Source organism: Impatiens glandulifera, chromosome 7, assembly GCF_907164915.1.
Source record: "Impatiens glandulifera chromosome 7, dImpGla2.1, whole genome shotgun sequence".
Classification (NCBI taxonomy): domain Eukaryota; kingdom Viridiplantae; phylum Streptophyta; class Magnoliopsida; order Ericales; family Balsaminaceae; genus Impatiens; species Impatiens glandulifera.
In genome coordinates, this window is record NC_061868.1 from 29,843,950 (window position 1) to 29,867,850 (window position 23,901).

At 33.2% G+C, this 23,901-nt stretch overlaps 1 protein-coding gene across 1 annotated transcript; it reads left to right on the forward strand.

The window, feature by feature from the left end:
• The first annotated feature begins 1,417 nt into the window (after positions 1 to 1,417).
• On the forward strand, positions 1,418 to 6,310 carry LOC124944650 (dipeptidyl aminopeptidase 4). Its single transcript, XM_047484959.1, has 6 exons — positions 1,418 to 1,516; positions 1,660 to 2,179; positions 2,262 to 2,453; positions 2,578 to 2,607; positions 3,185 to 4,288; positions 5,566 to 6,310. Exons 2-6 carry the CDS (start codon positions 1,736 to 1,738, stop codon positions 6,124 to 6,126), a joined length of 2,331 nt encoding a protein of 776 aa, XP_047340915.1. The 5' UTR covers positions 1,418 to 1,516; positions 1,660 to 1,735; the 3' UTR covers positions 6,127 to 6,310.
• The last annotated feature ends 17,591 nt before the right edge of the window (positions 6,311 to 23,901 follow it).

The following is a 23,901-nucleotide window of genomic DNA, read 5'->3' on the forward strand; positions in this document are numbered from 1 at the left end:
GTCTTCTAGCTAAGGAACATGTTTACATGCAATAAAAAGGAAACTGATGTCAAGCGTACAACAACAAAGCTTCTGTAATCATCCCATTACTCAGATAAGAGCATAACTGTTCCATCCTAGACATCACAATATAAATCATCATTGAATGTTCTAACGATAGAATTTCTTTCACCTAACAACAAAGCTTCTGTAATCATCCCATTATTCAGATAAGAGCATAACTGTTCCATCCTAGACATGACAATATAAATCATCATTGAATGTTCTAACGATAAAAGTTCTTTGACCGAACAAAATCTTTCATAAAATTCTTATTTTGATTAGTTTGAGCATACATAAAAGGCTAATGGCTGCAACAACTCAAACTTAACTAAAAAATTGCATCTCCAAGTAGCAAATCTCTTCTTTGTCACACTACAACAAACCTAACTAAAAAAATGCATCTCCAAGTAGCAAATCTCTTCTTTGTCACACTATAGTCTTAGTACCGGACACTAATATGTGATTTTATTTGACTGAAAGAAAAATTAAGGTGTGCAAGTAATGTGTCGCTATTATTGTTGTAATATAATACAATAGCAGTGAACGAAGAAGCAAACAAAAATGTGACAGACCGATCAATCAACCTTACCTGCGTCAAATTCATACATATTTTGTGTGACACAAAAAATGTATAGTGCGTGATGTTTTTCGGAGTCACGTGAATTCTATCTTTTTCTTGCTACTGGCGGCTGATGTTGAATGGGAAGTTAGAAAGTCGTGGGAATGGGGAAGAGAAATTAGGGTTTAGGGAGAAACCGCCGCCGCTTGGAAAGTTGAAGAGTCTTGGGACAGCGAACCGAATAAAATTTAGGGTTTTTAGGGTAAGGGACAATATAGACCTTTCAAATATCCAAATTGTTATTTTACATTCATTATCAACTTTTGGGTATTTTTTATAAGGGTCATTTGGTCAAATTTCCCTCAATGGACCAACTTAAAACCTCCAGCTAAGAGTTAGACTGCCGCTTATTGCTAGCTCTTGCTCTTTTTTCCTTACGGAGAAGAAGATGAGAGACTTAGAGAGGCAATAATAAAATATTCCCAATCCCAATAGAAAGTCATCTTCAATATCAGATTCATTTTCGTTTCTTTCTTCTTCAAATCATATTCAGGTTGACCCATTCGGTGCTTAGCTCAAGTTATCACGAGTCGACCGGAAGACGTTGCTGCCATTCCTGATTTAGCCGACGGGAAGATCAGTGCCGAGCAGAAGAAAAAGGTGACTTTTTTTTATTTTTTTTTTTGAATTTTATGAAACGCGTCTTTAGATTTTCAACCAGAAACACCCTTAGAAGTCCGATGAATTTGATTCATGCAATCTGTACTATTATTTAAATCACATGCAATCTGTTCTCGATTAGCAGCTGCAGATTCAAATATTCATGCGAATCTCTGTCTTATTTTCTTGTTTGATCCAATCAGAATCTTCTCCTGCAGGTCCCAAACTCCAATTTGTCCGTTACAGGAAAGCGTAAGGTGCATTCACTTAACCCATCTCTTTAATCTTGATCTTAATTTCCTTTACTGAGAGCCAACCCCCTTCGTCTGTTTTCTGCGATTGGGATTGTTTGCAGAATTTTGGTTTGTATGCATCTGATGGTTTTATCCCCACTTTGGCAGTTTCATGAAATTGGAGGTCATTTCTGCACAAACGTTCATGCACAAATAATCGAAAAATCTGCCTTTCATTGTAATGCAATCCACTGATCCCGAGGGAAGAAAGAATTCAAAACGTCAAAGATCAATTCCATACGAGATGCCAACAACCTTTTCAACAGTTTCAAACAAGAATCTCGATGAGAGCATCATCTTTCCTGTTGAAGAGATAGTGCAGTATCCATTACCCGGCTATGGATTCCCTACTTCCATCAGTTTCAGCCCTGACGATAGTTTAGTAACCTATTTGTTCAGTCCTGATGAAAGTCTAAACAATAAGTTATTCGTATTTGATCTTAATACACATAACCATGAACTTCTTTTTAGCCCACCACATGGTGGGCTAGATGAAAGTAACATATCGTCTGAAGAGAAGTTGAGGAGAGAGAGGTTTAGGGAACGTGGGCTGGGCGTTACACGTTATGAATGGGTCAAGACAGGTTCGAGAAAGGAGATGATAATTGTGCCTTTGCCTGCTGGGGTTTGTTCTTTCATTCTGTAGCCTTACTTTTCTTTCTCCTTTTTTTAGTGTTTTATGTGGATGTATGTGGTGTTATGAACAGATCTATTTCCAGGAAGCTTTCTCAAAACCTGAACTTAAACTTCAAAGTTTTCCGAGCTCTCCGATTATTGATCCACATCTCTCGCCAGATGGGAATATGCTCGCATATGTGAAGGACAATAATCTGAATGTTCTAAACCTCTTGAACAATAAAGTGAATCAGTTGACTAGTTGTGACATGGGAGATGCCATAGTAAGATTAATCTTCCATTTTTTTCCATTTTGCTTACAGATTCTCAAATGCTCGTTGAATTTAGTAGTATTGGAGATTGCGATCTTATTCGAAGATATTTCTTTTATTTTTTGGTGTTTTGCAGACTCTTGGTCTTGCGGAATATATAGCACAGGTGATATACCATCCTTTTCTTTCTCATTTTTTCTACATAGTGCCATTTTACTTTGTTTTTTTTAAAGGATGAAACTTCATTTCATTAATCTAGATTTTTGTGGAGTGCACAAAAACATGGTGAAAACCCATAAAAAATTTTACAGACCAAGTTTATAACCTGAGTAGTAATAAATTACACTCCAAAACAGCCACAACTATCAGCCGCCAAACAAAGCAAATGGAACTCAACACAAACATCAAAAGGAAGGAAACTCCACAAACACATTCATGTTTACATTGTTCTATGTCATTGTTTGATGAAGGGTGGATTTAATCCAATATCTATCATTTATCATTCAAATCATCAACTAAAATACTAAAATACCCTTCTTCTTAACCTTTTTTCTTTTAAATGCATTCAGAGGGACATCTTGTTTTATTATCCTACATTTCAAAGAGCATATTGAGATAAAAACGAAAGACCAGATTATCTGATATCCCCTTATCAAACTGGATTTAAAAAAAAAACTGTTTTTTATTTTTTGAAAACCCTTTCTCAAACAAGTGGATAATCATTCATTGTGTTCTGGCTGTAGGAGGAGATGGATAGGAAGAATGGGTACTGGTGGTCACTCGACAGCAAATTTATCGCATTCACACAGGTCGATTCGTCTGAAATACCACTTTTCAGAATCATGCACCAGGGAAGAAATACCGTTGGTCAAGAGGCACAAGAAGACCATGCTTATCCCTTTGCCGGGGCTTCCAACGTTAAAGTTAGGCTTGGAGTGGTCTCTTCTTCGGGTGGACCCATCACTTGGATGGATCTTCAATGTGGTGATAATGGGGAGGATGAATATTTAGGAAGAGTCAATTGGATGCATGGAAATGTTCTTACAGCTCAAGTTTTAAATAGGTCTCATACCAAGCTTAAGATTCTCAAGTTCGATATTAAAACCGGCGAAAGCCAACTCATATTGGTAGAAGAAAATGAGATTTGGATCAATTTAACCGATTGCTTCACTCCTTTAGACAAGGAATTAGGAAAAAACTTTCAAGGTGGATTCATTTGGGCAAGTGAAAAAACCGGTTTTAGACATCTTTATTTGCATGATTTGAACGGTTCATGTTTGGGACCTATAACTGAAGGGGAGTGGTTGGTTGAGCAAATAACCGGCATAAATGAGCCCTTAGGACTGGTTTATTTCACAGGAACTCGAGAAAGTCCTCTTGAATCTCATCTTTATTGTGCTAAGCTTTTTCCTGATTCGAACCAACAACCATTGTTGACTCCAATAAAGTTAACACAAGGAAAAGGGAGGCACATGGTTGTTCTCGATCATCAAATGAGTAGATTCGTCGACGTTTACGATTCTCTTGATTCTCCACCTAGAGTCACGCTCTGCTCGTTGAAAGATGGAAATCTAATCGCGTCTCTCTATGAGCAGCCATTGAGTGTTCCAAGGTTCAAAAAGCTCCCACTTTACCCTCCAGAAATAGTTTCAATAAAGTCAGCTGATGGCACTACATTGTATGGGGCATTATACAAACCCGATGAAGCGAAATTTGGACCTCCTCCGTATAAGTCTGTTGTTAGTGTTTATGGAGGCCCGTGTGTTCAAGTGGTTTTCGATTCTTGGGTAAACACAGTGGACATGAGAGCTCAGTATCTCCGGAGCAAAGGTCTCCTAGTTTGGAAGGTTAGTTTTTGGACTTGCTTTTCATTTTTCAGGGTAATACAATTATATTTTGTCCATTTTCTAAATTGAAATTAATGTGGGTGAGTGATTTACATGATGTAGGGTCATATCAAAATATCTAGGTTATGAAATTAAATCTTGTTTCATGAAAAACTGAGTTATTTGGGATTGTTTGGGTTAAATTTCTCAAATATCCTTTTTTTTGTATTTAATATTTATGATTTAGTATTTTACAAAAATAAAGTTGGGATATTAGGTATTTTTATTGAAGATTTGATTGATGATGGGATAAAGTTATTTATAAAAAAACCCAATGATCAAACAGGCTCAAAATCAAATATATGGGTCATAGCCATTACTAGTTTGCAATGAAGAAGCCACCTAAGAATATTTGACCTATGTGCTATAGCTATTACAAATGACTAAACTTGGGGCTTGTTTGATTTTGGTTATTTCAAAATAATTTGGGCCTTGTTTGATCCCGAGTTATTTGAATAACTAACTCTTTGTTTCTAAATAACCTTGTTTGGTGTCAGAAGAGAGTTAGTTGGGTAAAATGACCAAAATGTCATTATTTTTGAATATTTTAAAATGTTATAAAAAAATTAAGAGTAATTTCGTATTTTTGTTGATTAAAAATATGTAATGGTAGATTTTGATAGTGAGTTATTTGGATATAATATCAAATAACCCACATCAAACAAGGTCCTTTTCTTTTGGAAAAAATATTGTTTGTTGAACCAATGGTTTATTTTAGTCAAACTACTAAATATCTTAGTATTTATATTTTATAATCTTATAAAAAATAAAGTGTATTTTGTTATTTTAGCTATGATTTAAATGATTGATAGAAGTGGTTAATGATGTGATGTGTTTTTTTGGATTTAGTTCAAATAACTCATCAAACAAGGCCTTGGATGTTGAACTAGGTTCAGTAGCAGTTGCAGGCTTGCAGCTCCCAAAGAAACTGATCCATTCTTGCATAAACATATTTAAACTCACACTTAAGGTAGAAGAGACCCGAAGCCAATATAAGGCATACATATTTCACTATTGGAAAAATAAAATATTTAGTTTCTATCCTTCTTCTATCTATACATTCGATTCTGTGTTTTGACATGAAGTTTATATATTCATCAATGCTCAATTGCAATTTTACCAGCCTTCGAATGGAAATACTATTTTATCAAGTAAATGTTTTCAAATGAAGCTATTATGCATTTAGAGCTTTCTTTATTCAAACAAAATTGACCTTAAACTTTCTTTAAGCTGTACAGTTGGATAACAGAGGAAGTGCTCGAAGAGGGCTGAATTTTGAAGGCAAAATAAAGCATAAAGCAGGTTCAGTTGATTCAGAGGATCAATTAGCTGGAGCAGAATGGCTAATCAAACAAGGCCTAGCCGAAACCGGCCAAATTGGCATATACGGATGGAGTTATGGTGGATACCTGTCAGCTATGACACTTTCAAGGTACCCTAATGTTTTCAAATGCGCGGTTGCAGGGGCACCAGTAACATCATGGGATGGGTACGACACATTCTATACAGAGAAATACATGGGCTTGCCTCTCCAGAATCAAGAAGAGTACGAGCTCAGCTCTGTCATGAGCCACGTAGATGAGATCAAAGGGGATTTGTTACTGGTTCATGGGATGATTGATGAAAATGTCCATTTTAGGCATACTGCTAGACTCATAAATGCACTTGTGGCTGCTAGGAAACCTTATGAGCTGCTTGTTTTTCCTGATGAGAGACACATGCCTCGTCGGATGAAGGACAGAGTTTATATGGAGGAGAGAATTTGGGATTTCTTACAGAGAAGCCTTTTCATGAAGTGAGTGTTAATTGTTCCTCCATTTTGTTGCTTCTTTTTTTTTCAAAATCTCTATTTCTGAATAATTTTGAAAACTCAAATACATGTCTTCCAACTTGTGTTCTGCATTTGAGGTGCAATATATTCTCCCTATTGTATTTTGTACCATAACAAAATCTACTTTTCTTTACTATTTGATTGGTTTCCTTTTCTTTCTTTCTTTCTTTTATTTATGAAAATGGGCATAATGATTTGAATCCACTAATCTAAATGAGTCACTCACAGACACAGTGTTCTCTATCGGTTTATTTCATTGTTTGTCGTGACAGTTTAAGCTTAATAAAATGTCAAATTGAGCTCTTTTAAGGTCTTCTTTGTTGTATTTATTTGAAAATGCTCATTATGGTTTGAATTCAAGTCCTATGGATAATTTATGAGTAACTATATTGATAACTAGAACTAGGCATCTGGACTTACACGACAAACATTAATTCTTTATTTTATTTTATTAAGTTTGACAAACTTTGATTTTGTAATGTATTTTCTTTTAATTTTTTAAATTAAATTTATTTTAATATTTATATAATATATTTTATGTATTATTTTGGTAAAATATACATTTTATTATAATAAATATTATAATAACTGTTTGATTTATATATTAATGCATTTTATTTTAATATTTATATAATTTAGTATATAAAATTAAATAATTAAAATAAAACTAACTTAAATATTATGCATTTTCACAACAATGAAAAGTATTGTAAAACTTATTAAATAAAAGACAAATGTTATAAAAAATAATAAAATATATTACATAAATATTAAAATAAAATATATTAAATAAAAAATAAAATAAGATAAATTATAAAAAGTTGTCAAACTTATTAAAATAAAATATATATTTATCAAAATAATATATTATATAAACCTTAATATTATAGTACTGTAAACAGCCGAATTTATAATTTTTAAAAGCCTTTCCAAACCTTCTAAAAAAATAGATAATAAAATAATAATATTAATAATGTTGCCTCAAAATAAAAATAAAAGATGATAATAATGGTACATAAATAAATAAATAAATAATTGATAATGATAGAGATTTTGAATAATAATTAAAAAAAATATAAAAATAATAGTAATAAATAAATAAAATAAAATGATAAATAAAAAAATTATATTAGTTTGAGTTTTAATGTGGGTTTACTTTCTGGTAGAAAAAAAAAACATAGAGCAAACAAAATGTTAAATTTTCTAACACATCAGGGTTATCCAAAGGTCTCCAAGCCTTCAGAAATGATCCAAGGGCTAGGAGCGTCTCATGCTAGCACTAACGATACTAACGAGGCTAGCTAGACGCTAACGAAACGCCAACAATAGATAGACAAAACGCCCAAACCGTTAGCCCATTAAAGAATATGAATCTTAATCTTCTTCAGGTAGTCCTTCAAGAACACGGTCGAAGACGATGTTGCCCAAAATCGCAACTTCGTCCACAGAGCACCAAGTCTCGCAAGATGAAGTCCGGGCTGACCATTAATGAGAGAATATCTAAAGAGGGAGTTGAAAAAACCCGAGTTGCAGGTCGTCGGAAAAATCTTGGAAACTCTCAAAACTTGACTTCCAACTGATTGAAAGTTGTCTGAAGACTCTCATAAGCTTTTCCAATATTCTGTAAGCTACAAATTTACGTGTAATCCAAGTTACCAATAGAATTATGATTTTATGCATTTGAGTTTGTAACTACCTCATTTCTTCATCAATTCTCGATATGTTTACTCTAACATAATCCTAGGATGATCTATGAACAATAGAGTGGATTAAAAATAAATAAATCAACCTAACACAAGTTGACCTAAATTTCATCTATGTTATTTTGACATAATTAGAATCCCACATCGGAAGATTATAAAAGTTGAGAGAAATTTTTTACTATATAAAAAAACTCTCTTCATAATTAGAATAAAATCTCACATTGGAAAATGATGTGAGTCAGTGAAGTGTCTTAGTCTATAAAAGAAACTCTCCCCCTTTTGTTTATTGCTTGGACCAAACTTTATTATCAACACTTCCATCATCTTCTGATGTGAGATTCTATTTTAATTGTGAGGAAAGTTTCTTTTATATAGTAAGAAACTTCTCTCACTCCCATCATCTTTCGATATGAGATATTAATTGTACAAAAAACAACAAATCTTCATATTGACACAATATCCAATGCATATCTTCATTATTAAAAAATAGTTAGAAACACTTAAGAACTATTTTTTAATATTGAGGATTTGTATTGGATATTATACCAGTATGAAAATTTGTTGTTTTTGAAACAATTAGAATCTCACGTTGAAAAATGATGAGCGAAAAAAAATTTAGTATATAAAAGAAACTCTCATTACAATTAGAATAGAATTCCACATCGGGAAGTTGATGAGCGTGAGGGAAGTTTCTTAATCTTCTTCAAGAGTAAGTTTGGAGGAGATGATCCAAACTAGTTTAAGATTGATTTACAAATGATTCATGAAGGAAAATCGTGACTTTGTTCAAAATATCACGATTTCATAAAAATCAGACAGATTTTGTGAAACTTTTCTTATTTGTTAGCTAGAATTAATCAAGACTCTTGTTTCAATCTTAGGCTATAGTTAAGTTTCTAGAGTGATTTAAGTTGAATGCAATAAGTTTTTTCCTACTCTGATCGCATATGAGAAGATAATGATTTTATGTCATCATCTTCATAATTTTTGTGAAACTCTGGTCTAGAATATAAGATGAGTTAAGATTCTAGCTTGTTCAGTCAGGTTCTAATCTACCTAAGGAATGTGTATATAGTTTAAAAAGTCGGATTGATCTAGTATAATAGATTTCAAGTTGAGGTAGAAACTTTTGAATTAAATTTTGAAATTTCAATTTGATTTCTGGCCGGTCTTTGATGTTGCGATTATGTGTTCTTGATTTGGTCAGGTTTATAGATTTGGTAAGGCAAGAACTTGAGTAGGATTGATTAGTTTTAGGCCTTTTTTGGGGGGAAATGTTTAAATTGGTTGAAGAATACGAAGACATGTTTTAGAATTTGATTTAGTTGACTTCTTGGAGTTGACCGATCAAGTTTCACATGAAGCGTTGTTTACATTTCAACCGGCCGATCCGGTTCAACCTCCTAAGGCCCGTTTGTTTGACAATTTGGATATTTTAGGCCACTTTTTTTTTATCTAAAGAAGCTCTAAATATTTTTATAAAATCTGAAAAAAAAATAGAAAACAACTCAAAATTATTTTCTACATTTTATGGAACTTGAAAATTATGTTTAGGGGTAGTTTGGTTATTTTACCTCATTTTACTTAACTTGTAGTGTCTATAACTTGTGCTATAGGTGTCCAAAAATATGAGGAAAATTCCATGATGATTCTCAAATTATTTATTATTTTTTATGTTCTAACTTTAATTTCTGGACACATAAAAGGTTTAAGTCATTTCTGACTTGAATCATTTATTGGTATTTGGTTCCTATCTGCCAACTACACTGCAGGTAATTCAGCTAGACTTAATAGAAATTTGTATTTACTGAATGTAAAAGTCTAGATGTATTTTAGGAACGGAAATAGCTTGTTCCCTTTAGATTCTTGATTAAGGTATATGAAAAATACTTTAGAAGAGGAATGAAGTTAGGTTTAGACTTTAAATTTATAAAACAAATTTTATAATATGTCATGATAAATCTTGAAAGGCTAAATTTATTTTGAAATAGAGACCATCTTTTTGACGGACGTGTGGGCCATAACGCCGAGTCCCTTTCCCACACGTTATCAAGCACCGAACTCAAAATAATTTCTTTAAATTTTTATTTCTTAGATTCTCGAGAAGTAACTAAGTGGCGACTCTTAAAACAATGCCAAACGTACATAAACTTTGTCAAGTTATATTTCAGTTCCTCATCTCAATTTGGTGAGGCAACTCCAGAGTGAGTTTTTTTCTCACCTAATTTTACAAGATTCGAGAGGATGATAAGCCAAGTGACTTAACAAAGCCTAACTAATCAAAAAAACATTTTTTTTAAAATAATCGGGTTGAACTTACCATTAAAATCTCTTGTCTCTTACCATGAGAGCATTCAAGAGGAATGTAAGATTTGGGGCTCAAAACAATAACGTGGTACGAACCTCCCTTAAAGATAAGGTCAACATTTTTAAATATTAAATGGAGTAAAAAAATAGGCGTACAAAAATTGATGACTCTACTGGGGATTTGTGATGCCTAAATTGAAATAAACAATTTGGCCAATTTTAAAATACGATATTTACACATAAAAAATCTAACATATCGGAGGGTGTAGAACCCAAAACATACAATGTGAACCTCGATGTGAAACACCAATGATAGATAGACAAAACGACCACACCGTTAGCCCATTAAAGAAGATGAATCTTAATCTTCTTCAGGTAGTCCTTCAAGAACACGGTCGGAGATGATGCTGCTCAAAATCGCAACTTCGTCCATAGAGCACCAAGTCTCGCAAGATCAAGTTCGGGATGACATTTAATGAGAGAATATCTAAAGAGGGAGTTGAAGAAACTTGCAGGTCGCCGAAAAAATCTTGGAAGCTCTCAAAACTTGACTTCTAACTGATTAAAAGTTGTCTAAAGACTCTCAGAAGCTTTTCCAATGTTCTGTAAGCTACAAATCTACATGTAATCCAAGTTACCAATTGAATTATAATTTTATGCATTTGAGTTTGTAACTACCTCATTTCTTTATCAATTCTTGTTATGTTTATTTTAGCATGATCCCAGGATGATCTATGAACAATCTAGTGGATTAAAAATAAATAAATCAATCTAACACAAGTTGACCTAAATTTGAACTCTAGCAAAAATTTCAAGGTATCTATATTATTTTGACTTAGTTAGAATCCCACATCGGAAGATTATAGGAGGTTGAGAGAAGTTTTTTACTATATAAAAAAACTCTATTCACAATTATAATAAAATCCCACATCGGAAGATGATGGGAGTGAGAGAAGTTTCTTAGTCTATAAAAGAAACTCTCCCTCCTTTAGTTTATTGCACCAATATTTGTATCTCTTCTTCCTTATCAATTTGATAACAGAGTTCGGTTTGAGCACTAAGACTATCAAATTAATATAGAAAAATAGATTAAAATATTGAGTGCAATAAAAATTTCTATTCTAATTGTGAGGAAAGTTTTTTTTTATATACTAAGAAACATCTCTCACTTCCATCATCTTTTTATATGAGATTTTAATTGTGCCCAAAACAACAAATTTCCACATTGGCACAATATTCAATATAAATTTTCATTATTAAAAAATAGTTGGCACTTAAGAACTATTTTTTAATAATGAATTTTTTAATAATGAAGATTTGTATTGGATATTATGCCAGTATGGAAATTTGTTGTTTTGCCAAAATTAGAATTCCATATTTAAAGATGATGAGAGTGAAATTTTTTATTATTATAGAAATGAAACTCTCATTACAATTAGAATAGAATCCCACATTGGAAAATGATGAGAGTGAGAGAAGTTTCTTAGTCTATAAAAGAAACGTCATTCCCTTTGGTTTATTGCATCCACGTATCTTTTATTTCTTATTAATTGATACAAGTGTAAGCTTGGAGGAGATGATCTAAACTAGTTTAGGATTGATTTGCAAATGATTCATGAAGGAAAATCGTGATTTTGTTCAAAATATCACGATTTCATAAAAATCGGACAGATTTTGTGAAATTTTTCTTATTTGTTAGCTAGAGTTAATCAAGACTCTTGTTTCAATCTTAGGCTATAGTTAAGTTTCTAGTGTGATTTTAAGTTGAATGCAATAAGTTTTTGCCTACTCTAATCGCATATGAAGAAGATAATGATTTTATATCATCATCTTCATAGTTTTTATGAAACTCTAGTCTAGAATATAAGATGAGTTATGATTTCTAGCTTGTTCAGTCAGGTTCTAATCTACCTAAGAAATGTGTATATAGTTTAAAAAGTCGGATTGATCTAGTATAATAGATTTCAAGTTGAGGTAGAAACTTTTGAATTAAATTTTGAAATTTCAATTTAATTTTTGGCCAGTCTTTGATATTGCGATTATGTGTTCTTGATTTGGTCAGGTTTATAGATTTGGTAAGGCCAGAACGTACTTGAGTAGGATTGATTAGTTTTAGGCCTATTTTTTTTTGATGAAATGTGTAAATTGGTTAAAGATGACGAAGACATGTTTTAGAATTTGATTTAGTTGACTTCTTGGAGTTGACCAATCAAGTTTCACATGAAGCGTTGTTTAGTTTTCAACCGGCCGATCCGGTTCAACCTCCTAAGGCCCGTTTGTTTGACAATCTGGATATTTTAGGTAGGGATGTAAATGAGCCGAGCCGAGCCGAGCCGAACAGTATCATGCTCGAGCTCGGCTCGTTTAGTATATATTCGGGCTCGAGCTCGGCTCATATGGATTTATTTGAGCTCACGAGCCGCTCGTGCTCGGCTCGTTTAAAGCTCGTTTAGAAAGCTCGTTTAAAGCTCGTTTAGAAAGCTCGTTAAGAGCTCGTTTAATTCTCGTTTATAAATTGAACAATGAAATGAATGCAACATTAAAATTATAATTATAAATATAATCATGTAATAATATTAATTATTATAATATATATTTATATATTACTATTCTTTTTAATAATTTACAAATTATATTTAAACAATATTATAATCGAACGTGTTCGTGAGCCTATAAACGAACTTGTTCGCGAGCTTATAAGCGAGCCTATAAACGGAACATGTTCGTGAGCTTACGAGCCGAATATCGAGAAGTTCAAGCTTGGCTCGTTTAAATTTTCGAGTTTTTAAACGAGCTTGAGCTCGGCTCATTAAGACTAAGAAACGAGCTCGAATGAGCTTTTTGTCGAGCCGAGATTCGAATAGCTCGCGAGCAGCTCGGCTCATTTACATCCCTAATTTTAAGCCATTTTTTTAATCTAAGGAAGCTCTAAATATTTTTTTAAAATCTGAAAAAAAAATAGAAAACAACTCAAAATTATTTTCTACATTTTATGGAACTTGAAAATTATGTTTAGTGGTAGTTTGGTTATTTTACCTCATTTTACTTAACTTGTAGTGTCTATAACTTGTGCTATAGGTGTCCAAAAATATGAGGAAAATTTCATGATGATTCTCAAATTATTTATTATTTTTTTATGTTCCAACTTTAATTTTTGGACACATAAAAGGTTTAAGTCATTTCTGACTTGAATCATTTATTGGTATTTGGTCCCTATCTGCCAATTACACTATTGGTAATTCGGCTAGACTTAATAGAAATTTTTATTTATTGAATGTCACAGTCTAGATATATTTTAGGAACGAAAATATCTTGTTCCCTTTAGATTCTTGATTAAGGTATATTTAAAATACTTTAGAAGAGGAATGTAGGTTTGGGCTTTAAATTTATAAAACAAATTGTATAATATGTCATGGTAAATCTTGAAAGGCTAAATTTATTTTGAAATAGAGACCATCTTTTTGACGGACGTGTGGGCCATAACGTCGAGTCCCTTTCCCACATGTTATCAAGCACCGAACTCAAATAATTTCTTTGATTCTCGAGAAGTAACTAAGTGACGACTCTTAAAACAATGCCAAACGTACATAAACTTTGTCAAGTTATATTTCAGTTCCTCATCTCAATTTTGGTGAGGCAACTCCCGAGTGAGTTTTTTCTCACCTTATTTTACAAGATTCGAGAGGATGGTAAGTCAAGTGACTTAACAAAGCCTAACTAATCGACAAAATATTTATTTAAAAATAATCAGGTTGAACTTACCATTAAAATCTATTGTCTCTTACCATAAGAGCATTCAAGAGGAATGTAAGGTTTGGGGCTCAAAACAAAAACGTGGTATGAACCTCCCTTAAAGACGAGGTCAACATTTTTAAATATTAAATGGAGCGAAAAAATAGGCGTACAAAAATTGATGACTCTACTGGGGATTTGTGATGCCTAGCTTGAAATAAACAATTTGGCCAATTTTAAAACACAATATTTACACATAAAAAATCTAACATATCGAAGGGTGCAGAACCCCAAACATACAATGTGAACATCAATGTCACATTCTACTTGCTTGGATTGTGATTCTACCCTATAAAGCACACCGCCTTTTGTCTTCCAAGATAGTGTGGAATTTTGATTGTGCGATGCCACCCACACATCTATATTTTACGTAATCAAGATGTACCGACAAGACTTAGTGATCTGTTAGAGAGCGATGAAATCTCACCCCTTATTTTTATTATAACGAAACCCCTTACAAGCCAAGTTATGTGTTTACTATATGTAAATAGTGCATACACTTATAGCTAAAATAGATGCCTACGAGTAAGTCTAAACTTTTCTAAATTTAAAACAAAGATCCAATTTGACAATACTAAGGGAGGTTGAAGATTTGCACATTGCAACAAAAGTGGAACTCCTTGTGGAGCAAATACATGCGATTGACAATGAATGAAGCAACAACCCAAAAAGGAGAACTCCTACCTTTACTTACCTAACATTTCTCATAAGTAAATTCAATTTCTAAAATCAGTAAAATTAGAATTGAAAACATGGGTGTTTATTCTCTTTTAAAAGACAGGTAAGTACATAAAAACAACTCGAGTTGTTCTAAATATCATAACTCTCCTTCCTAAACTCATTTCTCTCCGTAGAAGGTTGAAGAGAACTAAAGAAAGTCACAACACCTCGGATAAGAGACCGAAAACCGGAAGATTCCAAAAGGATAACATGGTTGAAGAAGGTAGTTCAAGTAATGACGCACTGAGGGTTGATGTTCAAGACATGAATGCTACATTCATAAAGATTGTTGCCTAGATAGAAATCGTGACTGTAGAGTTTTTCTTCGGTCATGTAGACATCCCTAAACCAAATTTTGAAGCCATTCTTAACGACTACTGCTGGGAGGATGAAATGACAAAATCTATTCATGCTCAATCCAACAAGATTATTAACTTGACTGAAGGGGAAATGAAAGAAAAATGGTTGGTCTAGGCTAGTAACTAACCGTGTGATCAATGACATAACTAGATGATAGAGAAAAGATGATTCATAATGGTGAATGGTGAATTGAGGAAGAGATCTAGACATTCCCATCTAGGACGGGATCTAATGTGAGAACCACCATGACAGGACTGAGTTTAAGACAACTTTTATGAAATAACTATAATTGAAAAACTAATAGAAGTCGAAAGAATAACTGAAAAAAAGAAAGAAAATGAATCGAGACCACTAAATCTAGAGGATATCCTAATAAACCAACTCAAAAATACTAACACAAATGTATTATTTTTGGAGTTATTCATGTACTCCAAACAACATAGACAAACATTTATGACTGAGTTCAACAAATCTAACATTTAGTGAATTCAACCCCGAAGGCACTCGTTAACATGATATCTATGAGCCCGACTTGTCACATGATTTACTTTGACGACTCCGACTTGCCAACATGTGGGTCAAGTCACTCTAAGGCCTTGTATATATCCATTCATATGGAGGAGAAGACTATCCCCATGAACTTAGTGGACACAGGCACAACATTGAACATTCTCCCATGGAGGACGCTCGAGAAGGTTGGCGTCATTAAAGACATAATTCTCTCGTCCGACTTATGCGTGAAGGGTTTTGATAGCTTTACACTAGAAATAATGGGGAATCTAAAGATAATAATTAAAGTAGTTAGTGTGTCTTTTAAGCTAGACTTCTATGTGATCGATTTACAACCATCATAAAATATGATTCTTGGGAGATCATGGTTGCACTTAGTTAAAGAAACAACGTCCACACTTCACCATAAATTGAAATTCATGTATGAAGAGAAAACCATCAAATATGAAGGTGAGGTATATACAACGGTTGGGGAAAGCAACTCGTTCATCTCCCAAGAAGTCAAACTCAAAATAACCTGAGTTTTGAATGCTTGGTTTTCAAGTCTAGAAAATAATGCACATGATGAGGTATTTTTTGGGGATAGGTTTATGTCCTAATTGTGCCAATTCGTGAAGAAGGGCGAGGGTGTGTTGTGCTTTAAATTCCTAAAAGTTTATTCCTTAACCGTATAACCTGAAACTCCTACCCGAATTTAATTTTTTTAATGATTACACTCATAAGCCTAATACCTTAATTTACATGAACATGCGGAAAGCTGCAAGTCGAGAGAGAACTAGAAAGTGTTTCACAGATGTTCGAGCTAAGAGAAAACGAGCCCAATGAACGCCAAGGGAAACCTCAAGAAGGAGCTACAATGCAAGACTTGATCCACTTTGATTCGATGGCACGAGTGAAGACGACGATGATCCTTCCCAGCTAAGAGGACTACTCGTGTCACGAATGCATGAACTTACGATCGTGGAAACTTAGAAATAGAGGAGTCTGTCTCAAAATAATTAATTAAAAATTTGTACAACCCTCCCACTTCTATAAAACTAACACTACTCTTTCTTCCTCACTCCAGGATTTTGAAGCTGATGTAAATACTTCAAATGTTTTCAAATGAATCATCATACGATTCAGAAATGACTTTTGAAATGAAATGTTATCTTGATAACGTAAACAAAATATCCCCGTAGAAAAAAAAATCAAAATAAATTTAAACACCGAAGACGATCCTAAAATCATTTTGGTATGATAAAGTTTAAATAAAAATGAACGTCAAGCGTTAATTGAAATTTTAAAACTAAACAAAGACGTATTTTCCTGTCCTATAGAGACATGCTAGGCATGGACTCCGAGATTATTCAGCATCACATTCTTCTCTATCCCAATGAAAAATATGTGAAACAAAAGTGTAGATGGATGTAGAATGACAATGTCCAAAAAGTCAAGGATGAAGTACAAAAATAATTTAAGGTATGATTCCTCAAAGTTGTAGAATATCTAGAATGGGTAACACCAATGTGTTACCCATGAAAAAAAATGATGGAAAAATATGTGTATGTGTCGACTATAGAGATCTCAATAAAGTGAGTCCCAATCATAACTTTTTGTTTCCTCACATCGATATTCTAGTTGATCATGCAGCAGGGCATAATATACTCTCATTCATGGATTGATTCTCTAGGTATAATTAAGTCCTCATGCCTCCCGAAGATAAAGAAAAGACAACGTTCATTACTGAAGTGAGAATATATTGCTACCGGGTGATGTCTTTCAATCTCAAGAATGCTAGAGCCATATACCAAAAGGTCGCAGCTATGATTTTACACGATATGATCCATAAGGAGGTCGAAGTGTATGTAGATGACGTGATCATCAAGTTGAGATACTGATAAGAACATCTTTAAAACCTCAAAAAATTCTTCCAAAGAATCAGAAAGTTCCAATTAAAGATAAATCCAAAAAGTGCACATTTAGGATAAAAGTCGAAAAGATGTTGGGATTCCTCATTACTCAAAGATGTATTGAAGTAGACCCTACCTAACAAGGTGGTGGCGATTACTAGCATGCTAGTGCCTCACAATGAGAGGGAACTTAGAGTGTTTCAGAGGAAGATTCGATACATAAGTTGATTCATCAGCAAACTAACGACCACATGTGACCTATTATTCAAACTACTAAAGAAGAGGAGTTCATTTGGGACAATGTTTTACAATACACATTTAAAAAAGTGAAGAGCTACTTACAATCACCTCCTATTTTAATGCCTTCAAAACATGGAGTGTCATTGATTTTATACCTCATAATGACTAATAGCACGATGGGAAACATGCTAGCCCAAAAGAATGAGGAGAAGGTTGAAGTATCCATCTAATACATAAGAAAAATGATGACATTCTATGAACTGAATTATTCTTCAATAGAGAAGGTGTGTTGGGCCCTAACATGTGAAACTAAGAGGCTAAGACATTTAATGCAAGTCATCCCATTAAGCTAGTATTTTGACTCGATCCTATCAAATTTTTGTTCCAAAAGTCCCTAAGTCACCATGACTAGCCAAATGGATGATGTTGATATTTTAATATGATATTATGTACACGATCCAAAAATCCATCAAAGGTAGTGTGGTGGCGAACTTCTTAGATAACACACCCATAAATGTCGAAGGTGAGGACGAATGAACTTTTTAGATGATGAGATTATGTTTGTCAAAACAAACTCATTGAGTCTGATGTTTGACGGCGCCTCCAAAAGACAAAGTTACAAAATATGCATCCTTTTGATTGATCCTTCTAGGACGTACAACTCTACTTTGGTGAAACTCAATTGCTCGATCACGAACAATGATGAAGAATATGAAACATGATTTTCAAGAATGAAATTATCACATGAAAAGGGAGTCCGAAAACTGGAAGTAGTAGGAGACTCTAATATAGTGATCTCCCAATCCAATGAAGAATGACAAGTAAAAGGTGAAAACTTTAAGCCATACCACAACTATTTGACGAAGCTCATCGAAAAATTCAAAGAGGTGACATTTGTCCACACTCTACAAAGCCAAAACTGATTTGATGATGCTCTAATTATCCTTATTGTTATGACTTAAACTCCTGAGGTATAAAGATTAAATTCCACATGATTCAACAAAGAAGAAATAAAGCTTATGAAAAATGGTTGGTTACCAATAACGTGGTATCAAGCCTAATATGGTACAAGCCACTATTGGGATACATTGAGGATGGGGAATACCCATCACATTTCAAAAAGAAAGAAAGAAGGGAAATATGCGAATATGCCACAAACTATGTGATGATGGCGGGTAAACTTTATCGACGATCCTTTGATGGACAAAACATGCTCTATGTGGATCAAACTGAGTTCTCAAGGATCATGAAAGAAGTTCATTCAAGATATTATAAACCTCACATGAATGGAATGACTCTTGCTAAGAAAATTCTCAGACTCGGGTACAATTGACAAACCTTGGAGTAGGAATGTGTAGCATACGTGAAAAGTTTCCATCAATACCAAATTTATGCAAATTTAAACCATACATCAGCCTCGTTGTTGTACATAGGGGTGAGTCGGTACGGTATACCTTAATGTTTTATCCATACCTTATACCTTACCTAAAATTTCGGTATGCAAAAACTGCATACCTTTACCTTACTTTGATTTCGGTATACCTTGATTTCGATATACCTTAATTTTGGTATACAAAAAATCAATACCTTTACCTTACCTTGATTTCGGTATAACTTAATTTCGGTACGGTATCGGTATTATAAATTTGATACATAAAAAACATATTAACTTAAAAAAAACAATCTCATCGGTAAGGTAGAGATTGCATATACTGAATAATATTTCAGTATAATTATATTTTGATATTATTCATAAACTTTATTTTTATAATTAAATTAATATCAAATTTATTTAATTATTTCTTTATAAGTATTATATATATATTTATATATATTTTAACTTATAAATACTATTTCGGTATATCTCGATATACCAAAATTTTAAAAATCTCATACTTTTACTGTATCAATAATTTTGGTATTAGTATCATACCTTACCTTTTTTCGGTATACCTTAAAAATCGATATTTTCGATATATTGCGATACAATATTTTCGATATACCTTTAATATTGATATTTTTTCCACCCCTAGTTGTACATCATGATGTCACCATGGTCATTCTCTACCTGGGGGATTGATATTATAAGAAAAATACACTCACATGTGTCCAACGACTATTGATTATTTTATAAAATGGGTCGAGGCTACATCTTACAAAGTGATCAAGTCTTCCCATGTAGCCGGATTAATTTGGAGAAACTTAATCGGCCGGTACGAAGGGCCACACTCGATGATATTTGATAATAACCGACACTTCAAGGAGAAGTTTTTAAGGTATTGACATAATTTAAGATTGAATATTATAAGTTTTCGCCTTATCGACCGTAGACCAATAGGGCAGTCGAAGCTGCGAACACGAATGTAATCACAGTTTTGAAAAAGACAACCCAAATCTACAAGGATTAGCATGAAAAATTGTCTCATGCATTATGGGGGTATCGAACGTCTACCCACACGTCTACGTGCAAGACTCCCTATTCATTGATATATGATATGAAATTGTCCAACCGATCGAGGTGAATTGTCTACTTTGAGAATACTCCTAGAAAGTCAAGTCATACGAGTGGATTGGATAAAATCCCGGTATGCTTAACTAACATTAATGGAGAATAAATTCTTAAACGCACTTTACAAAACCCTAGCTTATCATGTTAGAATATAAACAGTTCAACAAAAAGGTCAAGCCAAGGAATCTACAAGAGGGTGATCTAATACTCAAGAAGACCAAAGAGTTATTGGACCCAATATATAAGTTTCATCCACAATGGGAAGGATTGTGGAAGGACTTTATATTAACTTCTCCTTTCAACTTGGATGCACTCAAGAAGTACTTCGTTTGAGCTATTATGAAAATGATATATGTGATATGGACAGATCTCAAGGTTGATGAATGATATGTTAGGAAAGATTTTTTCTGAAATTTAAGGATTGTTTTAAGTGTTAATAAAAAACAACGAAAGAGGTAAAAAATAAAAAAATATGAAAAAAAACCTCGAATCAATATTAGGGGTATTTTTATTAACATAAAAATAGAATATAAAAAGCAGCAAAAATAGTTTTACCAAAATGAAAAAGACCCCATATGTTGATACTATGGTCATTTTCAAACCGAGTTTTCAAATGCATCAAACAACATCATGACCTAATTCCTACTAGAGGGGATATGTTGGCACCATACTTCTTAGGTATGATCAAACCTATCAATATTTGTATTAAAAGAATGAAAAAATTATCATGAATTCCTCGTTCTAATAGCAGAAACGAATAAGGATACAAAAAACGAGTAGGCATTATGTTATGCTTGTTCTAACTAATGATTGTGTCAAAAGAAGCTCGATAACTTCACGAAGAGAAGATGAAAAAGAGTTATCCAATTGTGTTCCTTGTTGTATTTTATGATTGTCCAAAGTCTTGAAAAAATAGAAAAAAAAGTCTCTAGAAAAAATCCGAACTTATCTCAAATTGTGAGGATTAGGAAAACTGTTTAGCTTCCCAAGATCAAAAGACATGGGGCTAAAAGAAATGAGCAAAGTATACAAAGCTGAGACATTGAAACCACATCTTATTGTTCGTCAAGATTATCATCTAGGCAATAATATTTTTGTATCGATTATGTTAGATACACCAATGATACAAAAAAGGAGAAAAACAAACGCTTCTATGTTTGTTGAGGCATTAAAATTATCGCTCAGTGATTCACTCAAACTTTAATCTTGATTGTCAAAGGAAAAAACTCGAGCTTATTGATTCTACCATATACACTTCAATTTCTAAAATACTCCTAATGGTTGAGATATTGAAATAACCAATTAATGCTCACAAAAGATGTTGTTTTGAACTCGAGTGTACAGATTCTATTAGATATAATAAGTAAATAAATCTTAAAACTTAGTTTCGAAACATGTCTCTCAAAAAGAAAATAAAGCTAAACGAACTTCTACAAACTTCTGATGGGAAAATAATTGATTTAAAATATCGACTTTCAATATTAGGCAAAATTCCTTTGAAAAAATGCTTGAAACAATTATTTGTATACGATTTGTTATCCATTATTGATTACCTTTCATTCGGAAAAAATAAAATGGAAGATTAGTCTCTTTTTGAAATGGTCCAAAGAGTGAAGGTCTAAAAACCTAAAAACGTCGAAGATGTTTCAATCCCAAATATCTTAAGATGGAATGAGGATTCAACATCCTTTCGAATTCTAAAAAACACGATAAAGCTTTAGTCCAAGACTAGATGTGCAAAAAAAATGGAGCCATGCAATCAAACCCTTAATCCATACACTAGGGGAATTTTTAGAAATGAATGTGAAAACCCTAATACTAATGTTAGACGATCTTCTAGAACGAATGTTGAAATCCTAATACGATGACTATGTCAACTTCTAAAAAAATGTCAAAGACCCCTAGTTCATACACTAGGGGCATTCTCCGAGATTGAACATTGAAAATTTAGTACAAATGTTAGGCAATTTTCTAAAAAAAAGAAATCATCAAAGTCCTAGGCCAAGAGCTAGACGCCTCTCTAAAATAATGAATGAGATTTTTTGAGACAGCCTCCTCTAGGATTATGATTCTTTTGATTATAAGTTTTGGAGTTTGTGAAGTCATGTTGTCACGAAATATTGGACTTTTGAGACACATTGATACATGTTATAAGGAGGACAACCTACATGAGGTCGAAACCAATGTGACATTAAGCGTTACAAATCTTTTAGCTTAGTGTCAAAGTTAACTCATAACTGGGTAAAAATCCAAGCTTTCTTGAACCTTTTAGCTTAGAGTCAAAGTTAAACCGTAGTTGGGTAAAGACTAAACTGATTCACACTTTCTAACGTCAAAACCAAAACTCCTCTTTGTTGGGTCAAAGACGAAAAAAATCAAAGGGTTTGTGTAAGACGTTTATAGATGCAGATCTCTAAAGGGTTGGTGTTAGACATCGCTAGATGCACTTCCTCGAGAGAAAAAAAATCCCCGAGTTGGTTTGTGTTAGACATCACTAAATGTAGTTACATGAGAGAAAAAAATCAAAGGGTTTGTGTATGACGTCTACCGATACCGTTCCTAAAAGGGTTCGTGTTAGACATCGACATATGTAGTTCCCCAAGAGAATAATAAAAAAAATTATATGGTTCATGTAAGACGTTTACATATGCACTTCTAGAGAGGGTTCGTGTCAAACATCACAAACTGTAGTTCCTTGAGAGAGAGAAAAATCAAAGGGTTTGTGTAATACGTTTACCGACACAATTCCTAAAAAGATTCGTGTTAGACATCGCCAAATGTGGTTCTCCAAAAAAATCAAAGGGTTCGTGTCATACATCGCCATATGTAGTTCCCCTAAGAGAAATAAAAAAAGGAACACGTTGTAAGACATCTAAAGATGCATCATTCTAAATAAATCCTAGCAGGAGTAGATAATGACTTGATAAAACCTTTTCAAAGATAATCATGTGGCAATGTGTTATAAATAGTCATCGAAAGTAGGACGAGCCATTTGTGGCGTTGAACCAACATAATACTTGTTCCCGTGAGAGATTCAAGTTAGTATTCATCATCTCTTCCATAATATACTTTGTAAGCATCACAAGAAAGAATCGTCATCGAAAATAGACCGAGCCATTTGTGGCGGTGAACCCACATAATACATGTTCCTAAGAGGAATTCAGGTTAGGGTTCATTATCTCTTCAATAATATGCTTTGTAAGTATCACAAGGAAGAATCGTCATCGAAAGAAGGCTGAACCTTGTGTGGGTGAACCCCTATAATATTTGTTTCCGAGAGGGATTCACATTATGGTTTATTACACGCGATTATCTATCATAAATCACAGAGGTTTGGAAGGGATGCATTGTTAGATATTTGAAAATATGCTTAATCTCAAAGTCATTGAAGAAGGAAGAAATGAAAATGTTACTTGTTGTCGAGATCTAACTTCTTCTATAATATGCGTGTGTCTAAACTCTAAACATTATAAGGAAGAGTCTTTGTATATATAGAAAAAAAATATATCCAGATTGTACCTTTATATCATTTATGTTTTTAAGATCAAAATAAGTCAATTTTTTTTTTTTTAATTTGAAGTCACTAATTAATACCTATTGATCAAGCTTGTGTACATGCGTCTTACTAAACATAAACAATACATAATATTTTATCCGTCCAAAATGGACATATAATGTAAATACTCATTTTTTACCTTTTATTTATAATT

Coding starts and splice junctions, on each gene's coding strand:
- LOC124944650 (XM_047484959.1), top strand. CDS start 1,736: ATGCAATCCACTGATCCCGAGGGAAGAAAGAATTCAAAACGTCAAAGA. Junction 2,180..2,261: donor TTGTGCCTTTGCCTGCTGGG/GTTTGTTCTTTC, acceptor TGTTATGAACAG/ATCTATTTCCAGGAAGCTTT. Junction 2,608..3,184: donor TTGCGGAATATATAGCACAG/GTGATATACCAT, acceptor TTCTGGCTGTAG/GAGGAGATGGATAGGAAGAA.